The sequence below is a fragment of the Anomaloglossus baeobatrachus genome, chromosome 6 (genome assembly GCF_048569485.1).
Source record: "Anomaloglossus baeobatrachus isolate aAnoBae1 chromosome 6, aAnoBae1.hap1, whole genome shotgun sequence".
NCBI lineage: Eukaryota > Metazoa > Chordata > Amphibia > Anura > Aromobatidae > Anomaloglossus > Anomaloglossus baeobatrachus.
In genome coordinates, this window is record NC_134358.1 from 516,965,068 (window position 1) to 516,987,085 (window position 22,018).

Genomic DNA, 22,018 nt, shown 5'->3' on the forward strand with positions numbered 1-22,018 from the left:
GATGCGATCATATCACAGCTGAGGAGAAGAGGTAGGGAATAGGGATGATCAAATACCTCAAATATTCGGCTTCGCGAATATTTGCCGAATAGGTCGCCCCTATTCGAATATTCGTTAATATTCGATGCCCAATTTAAGTCTATGGGAAACCTGAATAACAACTATTCAGAACTATTCGGGCTTCCCATAGACTTACATTGATCATCGAATATTCACATAACGGTGAATTATTCGTCGGATATTCGCGTAACTGAATATTTGAGGTATTTGATCATCCCTAGTAGGGAACACTTTCTCCCCATCTCCTCCCCGGTCTGTCTCTGCATACATTGCACTGCAGTTGGATGACATCCAAGTGCAGTGGGATATTTCATATGTTCCCATAGACTTTTATGGGGATGCGTGAGCCGAGAATCACTGCCAAACGCTGCGTGCGGTGCGGTGATTCATTTCTCAGGCCAATATGGAATGAGAAATCACTCACAGATGGACACTGCCCCATAGTTTGCCCCATGCTATATTGGATTGCATTTAGCCATGAAAATCGCAAGTGGAACCGTATACTTATAGTAGTTTCTGTCCTGACGAAGTTTTATACTTTGAAACGCGTAGACTCAAACTTCTTGGATTATACCTACCTGGCTTGTCCCTTTCACATCCTGTGCATCTCGTCTATCGGCAGCATGGATAATCAACCCTTCTTTTCCTGACATCCACTTCTGCTATCCCAGAGGCACAGCAACCATCCCTTAGAGCATAATCCTAGGTTGTGGGTTCACAACCTCCACCAGGTGAGCACTCCGTATTTCAGCAATACTGCTTTCTTTGCAGATAAGACCCTATTTGAACTTTAGTTCTTTACTTCAGTGTCTTCACCTGGGAACTATAGGGAGAGGCCTGACTAGCCCGGCGCTGGCTGGCTTCTCGCTGCATTGCTCCATTTGATTGACAGGTGTCTCCCACACATGCACATAGGAGATGACCTGTCAATCTCTTAAAAGCGGTGCAAAAAAGAAGCCAGCTGGCGGTGGTGCTGGACTAGTCTTGCTTATTTATAAAGTCCTAGGTTGGCATTTAAAGCTTTGTGTCCTCTGAAATGCCAAAACGTTTCACAGAAAAATATACATGGCTGCAATCGTGCAACCATTGATTCATGCTGCCTGTGGTTTGACAGCAAGAATCAAGTGACAGGTTCCACTGGTTGAACACCTAAATATGTCTGACAAGTGATAGTCCCAGAAATTGAATCCTCATCCATCAGAAGACTGGGGGTCTTCTGTTCATCAGTTCAAACCAGCCAGAAGCAGCAGTGCGTGGGGGGGGGGGGGGATGACAAAGGTAGTTTCCCTTTGTCAATTTTCCCTGATTATCTTGCTGTTCAGCACTACCTGTTATAAAGCAGTGGGATAATGTCTTTAGAATAAGAGTGGTTATACAATTGACTGTTAAAAAAAAAGTCTGTACAGCATGGAAAAGCAGTGTACTCTTTAGCAGCTAGTATTTCCGCCAATGCTAATAATAATGAGCCCATAATCTTCGGTAGAACCATTTTCACACTTTTAAACTGTCTGAAAGTGCATGGCATTATCAATGATGTTACATAAAAATAAAAAAAGTTAAAAAAAAATTGGTAAAACACAAGGAGCAGAGATGGAAACCACATAGCACTGATAAAGCACCAGGATTTTCCTATATAATGTAAAGCCAATGTTATACTGGCACTATCAGGCTGATTCTATACATACCTTTAGTTGTCAACTCAGATGTATAGGTTTTGAAACACAAGCAAGTAAAGTTTGTAAAATGAGCAGCTTTTTGAATGACAGCAGCTGACTATCAGCTGATAGCTGGGGTGGATATTCATAGTGCTTCCCGCACCCCTGCCTGTTGTTCTTTCCTATTATTTATGCTTATTCGATTATAAAATCGTTTCACTAAGTGACTAGAAGGGCCTGTGCTGAAGTCATACCCATGTGACCAGAAGGGGAATGACATCAGCACAGGTCCTTCTTGTCACTTAGTAAAACGATTCTATAATAGAATTAGCATAAATAACAGATAGTGGGTGGGGGAGAAACAACAGACAGGGGGCGGGAATCACTATCAAACCCCACCCCAGCTATCAGCTGATCGGCAGCTGCTGTTATTCAAAAAGAAGCTCATTTTACAAACTTTACTTGCTTGTGTTTTAAAAACCTATACATCCTAGCTGGCAACTAAAGGTATGTATAGAATCAGCATGATCGTGCCAGTATAGCACTGGCTTTAGGTTATATAGAAAAATCCTGGTGATTGAAACTGTAAAGGAAATGGTCCCAAAACAAAAACAAACAAAAAAAAAATCCCCACTGATAGTTCTAAACAGAAATACATCGAAAGAAAAAAAAAAATGATAAAAGAGCTAAACATTTCCTGCTAAGTTATAGACTGACATACATATTTTACATAGGTTTGTTCCTGAGGTACAGTGTGTTCAGTATACGTGATGCAATGTAAAAAAGAAAAAAGGACTTTAAAAATTGCTAAAAATAAAATAAAAAAAAAATGATATATATTTTCAATAGTCACAATTCATATCACAGCATGTAAAATGTGTGGCAAAAGCTACCATGTCTGTAATGGCGCAATATATACATACAGGCTTTTTCTTTTTTCCCCATTTGCTATGAAAAGATATACAATAGACCGATTTGTGAGAAACTAGAGCTATATTTTAGGAATGTCAGAGTAGCTTCATGAGGTTGTTCTAGTTGCGCTGTGAGAATACATATTTCTATAAATTTCCAGCTCTTGCATCAATTCCTTGATATGTCCTTCCAGCATGGCGTTGTGGTTCTCCAGGCATCTGATGTACTCCTTCCTCCTGAGTCGACACGCTTTCGCTGCTTCCCTACAAGCGTTGAAAGGCAAAAATACCAAAAAAAAAAAAAAAAAATATTGGCGCATGCGATTATATAAAATACAATATCGTACAAAGAAATAAAATTATTCATATCAACATTTACACTCTTGATTTGTTGGGAACCTAAATGAATAGGACTTCAACCCAGACTCAAACAGTCCACCTTGGAGTCTGAAATGCAACCGCTTAGGCCATCGCCTCTATCCAAGTCCAAAGCCGAAAAAAAAAAAGAACAATTATTCCGCTTTATGGCAATATAAGTCTTTGAGGGCTTTGAGTTCCTCAATCAGAGTCTTGTTTTGGTTCTCAAGTACAGCCACACGATTTTCAAGACACTTCACATATTCTTTCTTCTTTTTACGACACTCCCGAGCGGCTTCCCTAGGACCAACATAAAAGACATAACTATGGCAGACAGCCACGTGGAGAAACACAAAGTGGAGGCCTCCAGCTTCACACCGGAAAGACAGCCATGCAACGAGGCAGCGCAGCCTGACGGGAGTAAGACTCCGCAGGAACAGGTTAACAGATCGCGGATCAATGTGTAAAAGCAAAAAGAAATCATGGCCATGATGATGTAGGGAAGAGCTCCAGCCCCGAAACATAAACATCAACAGAATCGCAAGACAAAGTGCATGCAAAGCGGTGAAGCACAAAATGTTTGTAAGAGCAGCTGGGGTGGATATTCATAGTGATTCCCACACCCCTGCCTGTTGTTCCTCCCTCTATTATTTATGCTAATCTAATATATAAAGCTGTGTGTGTGTGTGTGTGTGTGTGTGTGTGTGTGTGTGTGTGTGTGTGTGTGTGTGTGTGTGTCCGGGATTGGCATCTGCACCGTCGCAGCTACAGCCACAAAATTTTGCTTGGACCCCGAGAGCGTCATAGGCTATGTTTTGAGGGGAAATTTTAACCCCGCGCTTTACAGTTATTCACCAAAAAACCTGCCTCCATTAAAGCGAATGGAGCCACACTGCAGCCAGAACTTCAGAAGAATGTGCAGCCACGCCCTTAAATGGAATGTTGGCGTGTCACAATGCAGCCAGGGAAAGAGACAGACACAGACAGGGAAAGAGGCAGACACAAAAGAGACAGACTGACAGGGAAAGAGACAGACTGACAGGGAAAGAGACAGAGGGAAAGAGGGAAAGACACAGACAGGGAAAGAGAGGGAAAGAGACAGACAGATAGACAGACAGGGAAAGAGATTGAGACAGACGGAGAAAGAGACAGAGACAGTCAGAGACGCAGATAGGGACAGAGACAGGCAGACAGGGAACGAGGAGACAGCCAGAGAGACAGACAAAGATAGATTGGGAAAGACACAGACCTTGATAGAGACAGACGGGGAAAGAGACAGACAGAGACAGGCAGACAGGGAAAGAAACAGACAGGAAAAGAGACTGGGAGACAGACCTAGAAAGAGACAGACCTAGAAAGAGACAGACCTAGAAAGAGATAGACCTAGAAAGAGACAGACCTAGAAAGAGACAGACCTAGAAAGAGAGCCGGGGAAAGAAACAGAGAGATAGAGACAGACAAAGAAAAAGACAGACAGACAGGCAGACGCGGAAAGAGACAGACTGAGCACATTACTTGGCCAATTTAGTTAAATCTGTGTGGAATATCTGTGGTGTTGAAATATATGTTGTGAAATGCTTCTATTAGCTTAGTTGTTGCCTTTTAATAATTACATTTCTATTTGTTTTGTGGTTTTTGTGTGCAGAATACATTTTTGTTAGTACATTCTATTTTGTTAACAGCAGTTAGCAGTTAGGTAGTACAGCTAGTTTTATTATAAAATCATTTTACTAAGTGACTAGAAGGACCTGTGCTGATGTCATACCAATGTGACCAGAAGAGGTATGACATCAGCACAGGTCCTTCTAGTTACTTAGTAAAACGATTCTTTAGTAGAATTAACATAAATAATAGATTGGGAAGGGGGGGGGGACAACAGACAGGGGGCGGGAATCACTATCAAACCCCACCCCAGCTATCAGCTGATCGGCAGCTGCTGCCATTCATGAAAAGGGGGCCAGGCTTTTAAAAAAAAAAGTCAATAAATTAAATAAAGCCACTAAAAAGGTCAACAAAAACACCCTAAAACATAGGAATAAAGATAAGTTTTTGCAAAAGCAAGTCAGAAAAAAAAAATGTATTTTTGTGGAACGGCTCAATGGATCAGTTGGGGTGCCTACAAGTCATTCTCCCATCAATTTAGTATTGGTGTCTTCTATGGAAATACACTTATTTGTTTCTATTGGAGAGCTATGTTTCTATTATAATATTCTACTAAGGATATGTCATCAATTTTTGGACGCTGGAAAACCCCTTTAACTCACCAAGTAGTCAACAATAGGCTGAAATCATATAGCCAGTGTTTGATACCTGCTGTCAGGAGATCAAGAAGCATGTATCAGCTGTAAGGTTCTTCATTTAAAAGGGAATCTGTCACCAGGCTTTTGCTCCCCCATCTGAGAGCAGCATAATGTAGAAACAGAGACCCTGATTCCAGCGATGTGTCACTTCCTGAGCATTTTGCTGTCATTTTGATGAAAGCAATTTTTTCTCTGCTGCAGATCTAGCAGTGATACAGAGCTCATGAATATGCTGGACTACCTGCAGCACACCAAGTAGTCCCCTAATGATAATCTGCTGCTGATTAATCAGCAGTAGATTATCAAAACTACACTAAGCAGCCCAGTTAGGCTGCTTTCACACATCCGGTTTTTGTCGTGCGGCACAATCCGGTAAAAAAAACAGAAAGAACGGATCCGGCATGTGTTGCCACCGGATCCGTTCTTTCCCCCATAGACTTGTATTAGGGCCGGATTGTGCAACATGGCCTTGCGTTGCATCCGGCTTTTGCCGGATCCGGCGCAAACAGCTGATCCGGCGGCCGGATGGAACGCTTTTTGTCTCCGTTCAAAAACCGTATGACGCCGTACGTTACAATAAAAGCCAATGGACGCCAGATCCGTGATCATCCGGCATATGACGGAATCCAACGACGGATCCGTTTTTTTGAACTGCGCATGCTCAGTAGCACAACAGATCCGGCAAAAAACGGAATGAACGCATGGAAAAACTGATGCAACGTTTTATTCGCCGGATCTGTTGAACCAATTTTTTTGCCGGATGGCAAAAAACGGATGTGTGAAAGCAGCCTAAGTGACAAACCGCTGGAATAAGGATCTCTGCCCTTAGTTATGCTGCTCTAAGATTAGGTGGCAAAAACCTGGTGACAGAGTCCCTTTAAGGCATCAAGTGGTTAGACACCTCGCCATGAAACATTTATATATTGATAGGAAGGAAAATCCCCTTTAAAAGGGCACCTAATAATTTATGAAACTTTTTACATGTCATAGTTAACAGCTAAAAAGTTTTTATAGTCGGGGGCAAACTTTCTATGAACTTCTAGAGCGGATTAGAAACTAAGCGCCTCTGAGTGGGGATTTCAGTACATAGACTCTTCCTGATCAAAGCATTAGACAATTCAAAAGCTTTATATATATAAAAAAAAAAGATAGTTACATTTAACCCCTTCACGACCAAGGATGTATATATACACATCTTTGGCTGTGTCTGTCCCTTTAATGAGGCCTTGCACGGCAAGCCCACATTATTTCCTGCACAAGTCTGCTGATCTGATCAGCAGACATGTAAAGCTAACAGGTGCGGGTGGATCTCGGATCCACCTGTGCCTGTTATCCCGTTAGATCGCACTGTCAAACTCTGACCGCACTAGTGCTGTTCGGCAGGGATCGCGCTGTTCCCGCCGCCTTCGGTTCCCCCTTGAGGTGATCACAAGGCGCCAATGTGTTACCATGACAGCATGGGATCAGATAATGACCCCTTTCACTGTCATGACTCACTACCTGTGAATGCTGGCACTCACATGAAATCAGCATCTCTCCTGATCAGAGCAATGGTGAAGCACTGCTCTGAACAGCAGAGGTGATTGGACAGTACGGGAATACAGTCCCCTAGGGGGACTAGTAAAATCACTAAAAGTTTTTTAAAAAAAATATGAAAAATAAAAGTTAAAAAAAATAAAATCACCCCCCTTTTGCCCCACTGAAAATAAATTTAAATAATATATACACACACTTGATATCACTGAGTTCAGTAATGTTCGGTGTAGCGAGAAAGGAAAAAAAAAAACAAAAAAAAAAAACAAAAAAAAACACGACAGAAGATGAGACACTGAGACCCAGATCCCGATAAAGGATAGCGCTACAGGTCTCGGAAAATGATAAGACAAGTGCAATCTTTCTTTAACAAACTCCTGAATTTTTTTTTTGCCCCTTAGATAAAAGTAAAACTATACATGTTTGGTATCTACAAACTCTTACTGACCATCCAAGCGTCCAACTGCTCGTTACGAGTACCAAGCACCTGAGCATGGTAGTGCTCACTCATCACTAGTTACGAGTACCAAGCACCTGAGCATGGTAGTGCTCACTCATCACTAGTTACGAGTACCAAGCACCTGAGCATGGTAGTGCTCACTCATCACTAGTTACGAGTACCAAGCACCTGAGTATGGTAGTGCTCGCTCATCACTAGTTACGGGTAACGAGCACCTGAGCATGGTAGTGCTCGCTCATCACTAGTTACGAGTACCGAACACCCGAGCATGGTAGTGCCCGCTCATCACTAGTTACGAGTACCGAGCACCTGAGCATGGTAGTGCTCGCTCATCACTAGTTACGAGTACCGAACACCCGAGCATGGTAGTGCTCGCTCATCACTAGTTACGAGTACGGAGCACCCGAGCATGGTAGTGCTCGCTCATCACTAGTTACGAGTACCGAGCACCCGAGCATGGTAGTGCCCGCTCATCACTAGTTACGAGTACCAAGCACAGCACCTGAGCATCGTAGTGCTCGCTCATCACCAGTTACAAGTACAGAACACCCAAGCATGATAGGGCCCGCTCATCACTACTACTAATGCATGTGTGTATTTTTGCAAGGACAGGAAGTAGGAGTCAGGTGGTCGAACAGCACCAGAGGCCAGTGTGAAAAATCACAAGATTTTTTTCCCCCCCACAATATTGCCAAAGTTTTTTCTTTAAAAAAAAAAATAAAAAAATGTATAATATATATATATATATATATATATATATAATCTCATAAAAAATAAAGACCTAATTTAACAGTCTGACAACACATTCCCTTTCCCTTTAAAGCCCCTTATAATAGTAGAGAGACACTAGTTTAAGTTTGAAGCGTAGGTAGTTTTAAGGGGTTCCCCGGGTTTAGAACCAAGAAACCATTCTCAAAGTATCACTCCTATATATCCTGTGATTTTATGGAACCGGCCTGCTCTTGTAATGGCCCCAATGTTTATAGACACATCCAGATACAGATTTAGAGACCGGCCACCATGTGAAGAAACGGCACGCGACAACAAGCGCATAATGCATAGAATGACAAAGAGTAGAAAAGAAGATCTGCAGGAGGAAAAGAATAATGTCCAGAACAAAGCAACAACTTTACGCTTGGGAAATAGATGGATGCACAGTTTGGTGGGAATTCTGGAAGCCATAATTACCTATCCCCCCATTAAGCAGTGTCATGCAAACCAGGCAGAGCAACATGCAGTAAGAACAGCAGAAGAACAAGGGTTAAATCAGTGTAAATCCGAGCATGCAAGGAATTCAAGTTTTGGTCAGAGTTATGAAGTATTAGACGTTTCGCCTTAAAAGCTTCACCAAGTGTGTGGCAGCTACAGAGCACATGATACTTTAACAGTATGTCATAACAGGTTTATGATGGCACTGCGAAGTTTTCATGTGGTCATGACACAAGCACAGCACTGGTTAACTTTCAGGCATGTCCCGTTCTATAACACTGACTGGATGTAATCTAACTTAAAGGGGTACTCCGATTATAACTACTAGATCATCAGACATCTTACCCCCAAGATCCCCAACTGATGGATGGAACGGGGGCTGCCACTGTATGAAGTCTCTAGACTACTGGAGATTAAACTCCCAACTAGGATTGGAGATGCTTAAAGGGAACCGGTCACCAGTTTTTTGCCCTATAAGCTGCGGCCACCACCAGTGGGCTCTTATATACCGCATTCTAAACATGTGTATATAAGAGCCCAGGTCGCTGTGTAGAACATAAAAAAAACACTTTATAATACTCACCTAAACCGGTCACTGCAGTGGATGTGGGTCAAATGTGCGTCTTTGTCCTCCGGTGCCGGCGGCACCTCTTTCGGCTATCTTTATCGTCCTTCTGAAGATGCGGTGGATGACGCGTCCGATGTCATCCACACTCGCCGGCATTCAGGTCCTGAGCAGGGCAGATGAAAGTATTGTAGTGCGCATGAGCGGCACCGGCGAGTGTGTATGACGTAGACGCGTCATGTACACATGAAGATGGCCAAAAGAGGAGGCGCTGGCACCGGAGGATGATGACGCCCATTTGAGCCACATCCTCCGCAGCTACCGGTTTAGGTAAGTATTATAAAGTGTTATTTATGTTCTCACATTGGTCTGGGCTCTTATATACAGCATGTTAGAATGCGGTATATAAGAGCCTGGTGGTGGTGGCCCCAGCTTATAGGGCAAAAACATGGTGACAGGTTCCCCTTAACCACTGCTCAACTCCAGGGGGAATTGGGGGGGGGGGGGGTATCACACATCACACAAGTCTCAGCAGCCAGACCCCCACTGATCCAGTAGTTACCACCAATTCTGTACATAGATATAATCTCATTAGAACAACTGGAGTACCCCTTTAAGCTTATTGCCGTGTGGCTAATTACCTGTTTTTCATTAGTCGCATCTCCCGCTTCCGCGTTGCTTCCTCCGCCAACTGCTGAGGGATATGCAAGTCTGTTGAAGACGCGGCCACGACTATTCCCTGAGGCAGTCCAGAGCCCGGTGTATGTATCTGGTGCGCTGGCATCTCTCCAGTGGCAGCTGCAATGTACAAATGAAGAAATTCTCAATAATAGAGATTTAGTCGTCATCTGTTGTGGAGAAATGTAGCATTGGTTATGGAGAGCGGTCCCTCCTGCTGTCACCATGGCCGTCTCTAATGTAGCTGCACCATACCAGTGTGTATTAACCTCTACATCAGTATATACAGTAATAATAATTATATATATATATATATATATAATTGCCTTATTCTGTCTGTCTGTCTTGCTCCAAAATTGTGTCCTTACGGTGACACAAAGCTTATTGGCCGCTGCGCTCGCCATGGCCCCGCCCCCCGCACGGATTGGCCGCTCGCCTCGGCTCCGCCCCCCCACGGATTGCCCGCTCGCCCCGGCCCTCCGCACGCATCGCCAGACATAACCTTGCAATGCTCTGATCGTGACGGAGCCGGTGTACGCTGGTAACCATTATACACATCGGGTAACTAAGGTCCCTTAGTTACCCGATGTGTATCATAGTTACCAGTGTACACCGGCTCCCGGTACACATGTGCAGGGAGCCGGCATTATACTCCTCTCCCCCCAGGACTACTCCTCCTCCTATTATAGTCCTCCTATTATACTCCTCTCTGAGTATAATAGGAGAACTATTATAGCATGAGGGATGTATCACGATGGGGGGTGTGCAGCATGGGGGATGGAGCACGATGGGGGTGCGCAGCATGGGGGATGGAGCACGATGGGGGTGCGCAGCATGGGGGATGGAGCACGATGGGGAGTGCGCAGCATGGGGGATGGAGCACGATGGGGAGTGCGCAGCATGGGGGATGGAGCACGATGGGGGGTGCGCAGCATGGGGGATGGAGCACGATGGGGGGTGCGCAGCATGGGGGATGGAGCACGATGGGGAGTGCGCAGCAATGGGGATGGAGCACGATGGGGAGTGCGCAGCAATGGGGATGGAGCACGATGGGGAGTGCGCAGCATGGGGGATGGAGCACGATGGGGAGTGCGCAGCATGGGGGATGGAGCACGATGGGGGTTGCGCAGCATCGGGGATGGAGCACGATGGGGGTTGCGCAGCATAGGGGATGGAGCACGATGCGGGGTGCGCAGCATGGGGGATGGGGCACGATGGGGGATGCACACCTCCCCCCAACACACACACACACACACACACTGGGAACCTCAAACACCGCCCTACATAGACACCCACACACACAGACAACGCCGCACACACACAACACCCAAGACACAAACACCGCGGCATACATAAATATACGCACATACCGCACAACACACACATTGCACAAAACACCCCAAAACACACCACACCAACACAAACCACGCAACACACACACACCGCTCCACAAACAACGCAACACACATACAACACCGCTCTCACCCCCCGTCACACCCAGACAACACCCAGAACATGTACAGCGCCCTACACAAACACTTGGTAACTGCACACAACAACATCTATATATCTATAATATATATATCTATAATATATATATATATATATATATATATATATATATATATATATATATATATATATATATATATATATATATATATATATATATATAGTTAGGTCCAGAAATATTTGGACAGTGACACAATTTTCGCGAGTTGGGCTCTGCATGCCACCACATTGGATTTGAAATGAAACCTCTACAACAGAATTCAAGTGCAGATTGTAACGTTTAATTTGAAGGTTTGAACAAAAATATCTGATAGAAATTGTAGGAATTGTACACATTTCTTTACAAACACTCCACATTTTAGGAGGTCAAAAGTAATTGGACAAATAAACCAAACAAAATATTTTTATTTTCAATATTCTGTTGCGAATCCTTTGGAGGCAATCACTGCCTTAAGTCTGGAACCCATGGACATCACCAAACGCTGGGTTTCCTCCTTCTTAATGCTTTGCCAGGCCTTTACAGCCGCAGCCTTCAGGTCTTGCCTGTTTGTGGGTCTTTCCGTCTTAAGTCTGGATTTGAGCAAGTGAAATGCATGCTCAATTGGGTTAAGATCTGGTGATTGACTTGGCCATTGCAGAATGTTCCACTTTTTTGCACTCATGAACTCCTGGGTAGCTTTGGCTGTATGCTTGGGGTCATTGTCCATCTGTACTATGAAGCGCCGTCCGATCAACTTTGCGACATTTGGCTGAATCTGGGCTGAAAGTATATCCCGGTACACTTCAGAATTCATCCGGCTACTCTTGTCTGCTGTTATGTCATCAATAAACACAAGTGACCCAGTGCCATTGAAAGCCATGCATGCCCATGCCATCACGTTGCCTCCACCATGTTTTACAGAGGATGTGGTGTGCCTTGGATCATGTGCCGTTCCCTTTCTTCTCCAAACTTTTTTCTTCCCATCATTCTGGTACAGGTTGATCTTTGTCTCGTCTGTCCATAGAATACTTTTCCAGAACTGAGCTGGCTTCATGAGGTGTTTTTCAGCAAATTTAACTCTGGCCTGTCTATTTTTGGAATTGATGAATGGTTTGCATCTAGATGTGAACCCTTTGTATTTACTTTCATGGAGTCTTCTCTTTACTGTTGACTTAGAGACAGATACACCTACTTCACTGAGAGTGTTCTGGACTTCAGTTGATGTTGTGAACGGGTTCTTCTTCACCAAAGAAAGTATGCGGCGATCATCCACCACTGTTGTCATCTGTGGACGCCCAGGCCTTTTTGAGTTCCCAAGCTCACCAGTCAATTCCTTTTTTCTCAGAATGTACCCGACTGTTGATTTTGCTACTCCAAGCATGTCTGCTATCTCTCTGATGGTTTTTTTCTTTTTTTTCAGCCTCAGGATGTTCTGCTTCACCTCAATTGAGAGTTCCTTAGACCGCATGTTGTCTGGTCACAGCAACAGCTTCCAAATGCAAAACCACACACCTGTAATCAACCCCAGACCTTTTAACTACATTGATTAGAGGTTAACAAGGGAGACGCCTTCAGAGTTAATTGCAGCCCTTAGAGTCCCTTGTCCAATTACTTTTGGTCCCTTGAAAAAGAGGAGGCTATGCATTACAGAGCTATGATTCCTAAACCCTTTCTCCGATTTGGATGTGAAAACTCTCATATTGCATCTGGGAGTGTGCACTTTCAGCCCATATTATATATATATATATATATATATATATATATATATATATATATATATATATATATATATATATATAGTTGTATTTCTGAACATGTTTTTGTAAACAGCTAAAATAACAAAACTTGTGTCACTGTCCAAATATTTCTGGACCTAACTGTATATATATATATATATATCTCAAAAATCATACATGAACCACACAATACGTAAATTCTAAAATACGTAGAATGATGCGTAGAATCGGGCCACCTTCTAATATATATTATATATATATATATATATATATATATATATATATATATATATATATATTTAACAATTACCAGTCACTACACAGTCACATTACAGTACCCTCCCCAGCACCAGCTGATGATGTCATATGCCAGTAATGATGATCCCTGGTCCAAATGAGCAGGAAATATGTGACGTCATCATTTGGGAAGCACTCAAACACTATTTATAGGGCATTATTATTCAAATGGCTGACTAGGTTGAAGCCTGGGGCCCCACAGGGACAATAGGCTTCAGATGCCCAGTCAGAAGCCTCTCACCCTGGCAAATCAGGCTTCCTGCTTTGCACTGATGAGGGGCATAAACTCAGAAACACATGTCCACAAATGGAGTTCCTGGTTTGGCTTATCCTAACTCATGTGGGAAGGCTTTTTTTTTTTTAAAAAAAAAAAGGGAATCTGTCACCAGGTTTTTGCTCCCCTATCTGAGAGCAGCATAATATAGAGACAGAGACCCTGATTCCAGCGATGTGTCACTTACTGAGCTGTTTGCTGTCATTTTGATCAAATAAGTGTTTCCTGTGCTGTAGATCAAGCAGATATACAGAGCTCATGAAGACACTGGACTACCTGGCAGCAGACCAAGTAGTCCTCTAATGATAATCTACTGCTGATTAAACAATGATAAAAACTACACTAAGCAGCCCAGTAAATGACACACCACTAGAATCAGGATCTCTGCCCCTACATTATGCTGCTTTCAGATTAGGTGGCAAAAACCTGGTGACAGATTCCCTTTAAAGGCTTGATAGTGACTTTTAGAATTGTTACATGCAATAGGTGGCGCTAGAGCACCAGTCCTCTTCCTCTTTGAAGAGGCTATTGGCATTGTGTTCCTGAGGCACAGCTATCTGTACTCCAGAACTCCAATAGTTAAAGGAACTTTGCACTTGTAATACGTCAGAGATCTAAAGTTATCGCAGGGGATGGGGCTGTGACGTCATTCCACCTCCTCCCTTATTACACCTCTATGAGTAATACTATCTAGTCGTGACCTTGATCGCTAGTGCTCCATCGCTCCCACAGCCATTGAGACCAAAACAGTGATACATGTAGAAGGACAAATGGCAGCCAACATGTAGGAGCACAAGTCACAAGAAAGAAGAAAAAAAAAAGAAGAACAAGAGCGCTGTGAGAACAAAGTTTTATCCGTGCAATAAAAAATACAGTAATAGAATTCAGGAGGCATGGATACAAAGCTATTCACTGAGACTGGTGCCCCCTGTGCCAGGGGCAGGCTATAGAGGATGAAGCGCTTGAGTGGGGAAGGGGGGGGTATGTAGCCTGCACAGGGGCCCACCCAGGGATTCACCCGCTCTGCTGTGGGCCAGTCCGAGAACACTATGTAGAGACACATACTATACTATCTATCTATATACACTCACACCAATATATTATACACACACACACACACACATAATGTAGATGCACAATAAAACACACTGTAAATATCCACACACATATACATTATATATACATATACACACACACACACACACATTCATATACAGTATATATATATATAAAAAAAATAATAATAATATGTGTGCGTGCATCTACGTGGTGTGTGTGTGTGTGTAGATGCACACATATGATATACACGCAAGACAATATACTGGATGAGATATTTTACACATGCATGGCAAACGTACTTATATATGTCCCCTCCCCGGGGGTCGGTCCCTGCACTCACCCCACAGGTCCTGTCCCCGGGGGTCGGTCCCTGCACTCACCCCACAGGTCCTGTCCCCGGGGGTCGGTCCCTGCACTCACCCCACAGGTCCTGTCCCCGGGGGTCGGTCCCTGCACTCACCCCACAGGTCCTGTCCCCGGGGGTCGGTCCCTGCACTCACCCCACAGGTCCTGTCCCCGGGGGTCGGTCCCTGCACTCACCCCACAGGTCCTGTCCCCGGGGGTCGGTCCCTGCACTCACCCCACAGGTCCTGTCCCCGGGGGTCGGTCTCTGCACTCACCCCACAGGTCATGTCGCCGGGGTCGGTCTCTGCACTCACCCCACAGGTCCTGTCCCCGGGGGTCGGTCTCTGCACTCACCCCACAGGTCCTCTCTCCGGGGTCGGTCTCTGCACTCACCCCACAGGTCCTGTCCCCGGGGCTCGGTCTCTGCACTCACCCCACAGGTCCTGTCCCCGGGGCTCGGTCTCTGCACTCACCCCACAGGTCCTGTCCCCGGGGGTCGGTCCCTGCACTCACCCCACAGGTCATGTCCCCGGGGGTCGGTCCCTGCACTCACCCCACAGGTCATGTCGCCGGGGTGGGTCCCTGCACACTCACCCCACAGGTCGTCTCCCCGGGGTCGGTGCCCGCACTCACCCCACAGGTCCTCTCCCTGGGGTCGGTGCCCGCACTCACCCCACAGGTCCTCTGCCCGGAGTCTGTCCCTGCACTCACCCAATACAGAGGTCCTCTCCCGGGGTCGGTCTCTGCACTCACCCCACAGGTCGTCTCCCCGGGGTCGGTGCCCGCACTCACCCCACAGGTCGGTCTCTGTACTCACCCCACAGGTCGTCTCCCCGGGGTCGGTGCCCGCACTCACCCCACAGGTCGTCTCCCCGGGGTCGGTCTCTGTACTCACCCCACAGGTCGTTTCCCCGGGGTCGGTGCCCGCACTCACCCCGCATGTCGTCTCCCCGGGGTCGGTGCCCGCACTCACCCCGCAGGTTCCCTGTCCGGAGTCGGTCCCTGCACTCACCCCACATGTTCCCGGCCCGGCGGCTCCCGCAGCGGTCGGTGCACCGGGGACACTCGCTGTACCCGGCTCTGCTGATGACGCGGCTCGGTGCTGACGTCAATGTGCATCTTGTTTAGTGTGACATTTCCACTTCCCCGGCTGTAACCAGATTCCAGGAAATCTCATGACGTCAGTGGCTCCGTCAGAGGGGGCGGGGCTGGGCAGCAGCTGACAGCCGGGGCAGCCCCCCTCCCCCCCGGAGACGCGCACAGCTCAGCCCCGTCACCAGCGGCCGTCGATGCTGGGAGTTGTGGTGCCAATGTATGAAGGTGACTGCTGAGATCAGTCAGTGTCAGAAGTACTGGAGACGGCATGCTGGGAGTAGTAGTCCCCTGACAGAGCTGCCTCTTACCGTAGCCGTCTCTGGTCACTGCCATGTCCCCGCCGCGCTGCTGTGTCCCGGCTGTCAGCGCCGCCGCCTATTAATGTGGGCGACCGATGACGTCATCGTGACGTCACTGCACAGCATAAGCGTGTATTACTCAGCGCTAATAGGAGGGACATAGAGTCCCGCCGTTTACTGGTGATGACGTCATAGTGTCGTCACCATCCACAGGGAAACATTCACAGAACACAACTATGAGCCCCAGAAATATATCAGGGAGCACAGGAGGGCTCTCGGGGTGGGCTCGGGGGTGACAGTCACAGCGGACCCCTCTTTGCTTTGCCTTCCAGGAGCTGTGACGTTTTTATGTCCTGACTGATAGGCCGCCTACCGGGGCTTGTTTTTGAGGTATGGGCTGTAGATTTATCCTCACCATTGTGGGGTCCACACTGCCGCCTCATCTGCTTTTATTTTATTTTTGGGGGGGGAGATGAAGAATAACATTTATTGTGTTCATATAAGTTTAGACAGGCTGCCGAGACCCTCCGAAGTCCAAGACTTGTACCTGAACCTGCCAGAAACGCCTCTTCCAGAAACCCTGTTCCTAAGGAGTCTGATGGTGCAGCCTGAAGCGACCGATGGTAGGGCCGCGGGTGTGTGTGTATGCTCTATTCCAACAAAATCCCCATACTCAGATTTTACCGGTAGTAACATTTCTTTACTAGGAAACATGTTTATAATACAATCAACTGAGCTATCTGCACACATGGGTATAGGAAGCCCCTGGACTTTCACTCCTTCCGGGTATGCAGCAAGAAAAAAAACAACAACAAAAAAAATGGCGGCAACTTTCCCTAACTTTCCCTACAAACACGTACCAGTCTATCCCGAAAGAAGATGTCGCTCCCACGTCGCAGGCCTGGGGTCTCGCGGTGATGGGTCCCGGTGCAGCGCTGGAGAGATGAAGCTCCTCGGTCTTTTCTTTTCTTTTATCTTCCCCAGCTGGTGACGGATTATAAGTAGTCTTTTGGTCCCGGAACACGCCGGGCAGAAGAAGGCAGGTAACAGTCCCTGCAATTACACTCAGATGGCGGTGCTCGGTAGTCCGGTTAACTCCCTGAGGAAAACAAAGTTCTGCAGACTGGGAGTGACAGAAACTGCTTTCACCGGGTGATTTCTTCCTGACTTTTGCGGCAAAACGAGCCCTCTCTTCAGGGAGACCACACGCAGGACTCTCCTCACTGAGCTCCGGAGCTGAACACCACTTTCCCGCGTCTTCTCTTCTGGTTTTTTCACACACCAGCTCCTGTGGGGAATTTCCCAGCTCTGTGTTTGTCATTGTACAGTACGACGCTGCCCCCTTGTGGGCAATTGCTGGAACAGTATTCAAAGCCATTTCTACAGAAGGGATACAGTCGGACTTGTTGACCCCATTACATACCCCCCCACTTAAAGGTTGGCAGTCCCTGTCAACTACCGTCGGTTCCCAGGCAGCGATGACTGCAGACGTTACAGGGGTTGGTTGAGAAGTGGGCCATACGTACTGGTCCCTGTAAGACCGCCCGGGCGGGATCCCAGCAGTGGTGCGGTCAGTGCGCCTCAAGGGTCGGTTGTTCCCCTCCCTGTCACTGTCTCTACGCCCCACTCCAGTCAGCACCCCGGGGAAAGAACTGGGTTGTGTAGGGGGGTCACTGATCTCAGAGTCAAGGTGATCACTGTGCCGGGAAACGTCCGTGTCGTCAGTCGTGTTGGTAGTGTCATCCCCTCCGGGTACTGTGGTAGGGGAGTCAGGCTGGGATCGGCAGGGCCGCAACATATTTCGGTGCACAGTGCGGATGCTGTGATTGTCTTCACCCCGCACTCGGTATACATGCCCGTTGGGGTAGGGGCGTTCGATTACCCGGTAAACCTCAGTCTCCCACTTGGCTCGAAGTTTCCCTTGGGGCTTCTTGATACGGAGCAGGACTGGCTGTCCCAACTTCAAGGGTTGCTCTTGCACGGGGAGTGGATCAGCATGTATCTGGCCCCGGATTTGTTTGCTCACCAGTCGGTGTACCGTCTCCATCTTCTGTCGGTGAGCATTTAGCCAGGAGGGGTAGTTATGGCAGACGTCAACTCCAGGGCGAAATAGGTTCAGGTCATGGACCCCTTTTCCGGGGCGACCAAAGAGAAGGGTGTGTGGGGTGTAGCCAGTCACAGAGTGGACCTGGTTGTTATAGGCCCATACTAAATCAGGAAGGAATTGAGGCCATTGGTCTTTCTTATCATCGGCCAAGGTGCGGATCAGCTGGAGTAGGGTCCGGTTGAAGCGTTCACATGCACCGTTCCCTTGTGGGTGATAAGGAGTGGTCCTCGACTTCTGGATCCCATACATCTGGTGCAGCTCTTCGATGACTCGGCCCTCGAAACAAGCCCCCTGGTCGGAGTGCAACCTCTCCGGGCACCCGTAGACATGGATGAACTGTCGACAGATGGCCCGAGCAGCCGATTCAGCCGTCTGGTCTTTGGTAGCGACAGCGAATTTTGTGAAGTGATCCACCATGACTAAACAATACTGATAGCCACTGCTCGCCGTCCCAACCAGCAGATAATCCACCATCAACAGCTCAAGGGGTCTGGATGTTTTAATTGTCTGAACAGGTGCACGCTGCTCAGAGGACTTGTGTAGTTCACAGGTGCGACAGGTCTGGCAGACGTCTTCAACCAGCTTGCGGAGCCCCGGACAATAGATGGACTGTTGAACCCACCGAAAAGTCTTGTCCATTCCGAAGTGTCCATTCCTTTTGTGGGCCTGGACCACCATCTCACGGGCCAATTGTTCAGGCACTACAACTTGTGCGCATTCTTCCAGCATATGTGACAAGAGAACCTTCCGGTATAGCACTCCTTCTCTCAGAATCAGCCGGTCCCACTGGCTGAGCAGGGTCAAGGTCCCGGTAGACAGTCGCGCCCGTATATCGGCGGGAGGCTTCTGCTGCCGTTTCACCCATTGTTTGAGTAGAGCCCAATCGGGGTTCTGGTCCTGAATCCTGCACCACTCCTGGGGTGGAAAGGCGACTCCCACCGGAGTTCCAGCTTCGCCCACAACGAGCTGGCGGTGATCCACCATCTGTTGGGCGAGCTTTGCAAAGTCAGGTGTCTCGTCCCCTTCTAATTCTTCATCCCGGTCTCGGTTGAGTAAGGGGTATGACACTCTAGACAGGCTGTCCGCATTTTGGTTCTCAGCGCCAGCCCGATACTTGATCTTGTAATTGAACTTGGAGAGCCGAGCCATCCAACGCTGCTCCATGACTCCGAGCTTCGCATTTTCTAGATGGGCCAACGGGTTGTTATCGGTCAGGACTAGTACTTCGGTCCCCGTGAGATACCCTGCAAATTTCTCCGCCATAGCCCACGTTAGGGTCAACAGCTCCAGCCGGAACGAGCTATAATTGGTGGGGTTCTTCTCGCCCTCATGTAGGGACCGACTGGCATAGGCTATGACCCGTTCCTTGCCGTCTTGGACCTGTGAAAGTACTGCCCCTAGACCCTGTAAACTGGCATCGGTGTGTAGTTGGAAGGGCAGGTTGTAGTCCGCATATGCCAGGATGGGGGGAGACGTTAAGGCACCCTTTAGGGCTTGGAAGGAGTCTTCCTGGCTGGGTCCCCAGCGGATGAGTCGTCCTCTGGGGCTGTTGGTGGTCCCTCGAAGCAGATCCTGCAAGGGTGCAGCAAGCCGGGCGAAGTTTTTGACGAACCGGCGGTAGTAGCCGGCCAACCCCAGGAAAGCCCTGACCTCCTTGACGTTTGTGGGCTGCGGCCAATCCCGTACGGCGGCTATCTTCTCTGAAGATGGCTGGACGCCTTCGGCTGAGATCCGGTGGCCCAGGTAATTGATCTCGGGCTGCAGAAGACGGCACTTGTTGGGTTTCAACTTCAGGCCATGTTCCCTCAACCTACTGAACACACGGCCCAGCTGCTGCAGGTGTTCTTCAAATGTGGCCGAATAGACTACAATGTCGTCCAGATAGATGAGGGTGAAGTCGAAGTTGAAGTCTCCCAAGCAGCGCTCCATCAGCCGCTGGAAAGTCCCCGGCGCGTTGTTCAGACCAAAGGGCATCCGGTCAAACTCGTACAGGCCCATGGGTAAGATGAAAGCAGTCTTCTCTCTATCTTTCTCATGCATAGGTACCTGCCAATATCCGCTGGCCAGATCCAACGAGGAGAAGTATTTGGCTTTCTTCAGGGCTGTCAGGGATTCTTCGATCCTTGGCAGAGGGTACGAGTCCCGGATGGTGCAAGCATTCAAACGGCGGTAGTCCACACAGAATCTCAGGGATCCGTCCTTCTTCTTGACTAACACTACCGGCGCCGCCCAGGGGCTCTGGCTTTCCCGTACCACTCCCGCGTGTAGCATGGAATTCAGGAGATTTTTCACTTCTTGGTATTGCTGGGGAGGAATTTGGCGGTACCTTTCACGGATAGGAGCAGTGTCACCGGTGGGGATCTCGTGTTTGATACTGGTGGTGCACCCAAAATCGGTGTCGTGCCGGGCAAAGGACGCCTGATGCTCTTGGAGTAGCTCTTCCACCTGAGACACCTCCCGTTTGGAGTATTGGGATACGTCCAACTGACACTTCTCTCGGAGTTCCCGTCCCACGTTGGTGTCACCCGCGACAGCGGCCATGGTAGAGACCGTCACTGTCCAATCTCCCTCTGTAGACGGTACAAACTGGAGGGGGCTCATAGGGTTCACCTCTTCGGTTAGAGCGTAGACTCGGCCGAGCTGTGTCCCGGCTTCTAGGTCAACGCTCACATTAGCCGTGTTGCCCAGCCTGACAGGAATTCTTCCCTTTCTCACTACTGCTAGAGTTCGAGCGACTAGTGGGTTCAGCTTCCCCTCCCTCGGGGAGCGCGGCTCAATCAGCACCTCCACGCCTTCAAACTGTCTCATGGTGCCAAGGGGTAGTGAGATAACTGTCTCTTTTCCAGCTGGTAAGGTGATCCTAGTATGGCGGGGTACGGTGACCGTGGCCAGCGGCAGCTGTTCTTCGGTCATTCGCTGGAGGTTGCAGGTCCGGACCACTTGTTGAAAGGCACGGCGGGTGGCCTTATGTGCGGTCACTCCTTGCCAGTACTTGGGCCCCTTCTTGGTAAACAGCACCAGATTCAGGTCCTTCAAGATGTTCATCCCAATAATCATGGGCGTTTCTGGTTCAAAGCCTTCCCTGACCACAATTATCCCTCTCTTCCCGAGATCTTGGCCACAGATTTCGGTGTTCATCCAGGCAACTCCCGACACCGGAATGGGTAGATTATTGGCTGCTTTGATCTTGATGGCGGTATCAGGGTCATAGGCAACTCGCGGTTTTAGACATTCTTCGTAGAACTGCTCGGAGATAGTGGATACCTGAGACCCAGTATCCATTAACCCTTGTACGGCGATCCCTTCCAGTAATACTTCCAGGGTGGGGCTATTTGATGCAAGTTTGTTCCGTGGCTGGCTCTGTTTTCCTACACCCCTCTCTTTGGCATCCCCTGTCGAGTGAGCCTCTTTGACAGGGGCGTCTAGTTTAAAGGCGGCCTCTGTTGTGGGACCTGACTTGCTGGTTCTGGTAGATCGGACTGTGGAGGAGCTTGAAAGTTCTGGGGGCAACGGTTGGCTCTATGGCGGGGATCGCCGCATGTTCAGCATCTTCCCATCGGCCGGCTGGGTTGTTGTCTCGCTTGCC

At 47.9% G+C, this 22,018-nt stretch overlaps 1 protein-coding gene across 5 annotated transcripts in view; it reads right to left on the bottom strand.

Annotated features, from left to right (window-relative positions):
• Positions 1-2,213: 2,213 nt before the first annotated feature.
• The window catches only part of CREM (cAMP responsive element modulator), an 85,025-nt gene continuing 65,220 nt past the window's right edge, over positions 2,214-22,018 (bottom strand). For 3 of the 5 annotated variants that reach the window (XM_075316767.1, XM_075316770.1, XM_075316769.1), the window contains 2 exons: positions 9,692-9,848; positions 2,214-2,890 (listed from right to left, as the gene is read on the bottom strand). In XM_075316767.1, coding sequence (XP_075172882.1) covers positions 2,734-2,890; positions 9,692-9,848 — 314 coding nt within the window. In that variant the 3' untranslated portion in view covers positions 2,214-2,733. Of the gene's footprint in view, positions 3,284-9,691; positions 9,849-15,943; positions 16,103-22,018 lie in introns of those variants that run through there. The other 2 variants (XM_075316771.1, XM_075316768.1) reach the window with 2 other exon arrangements.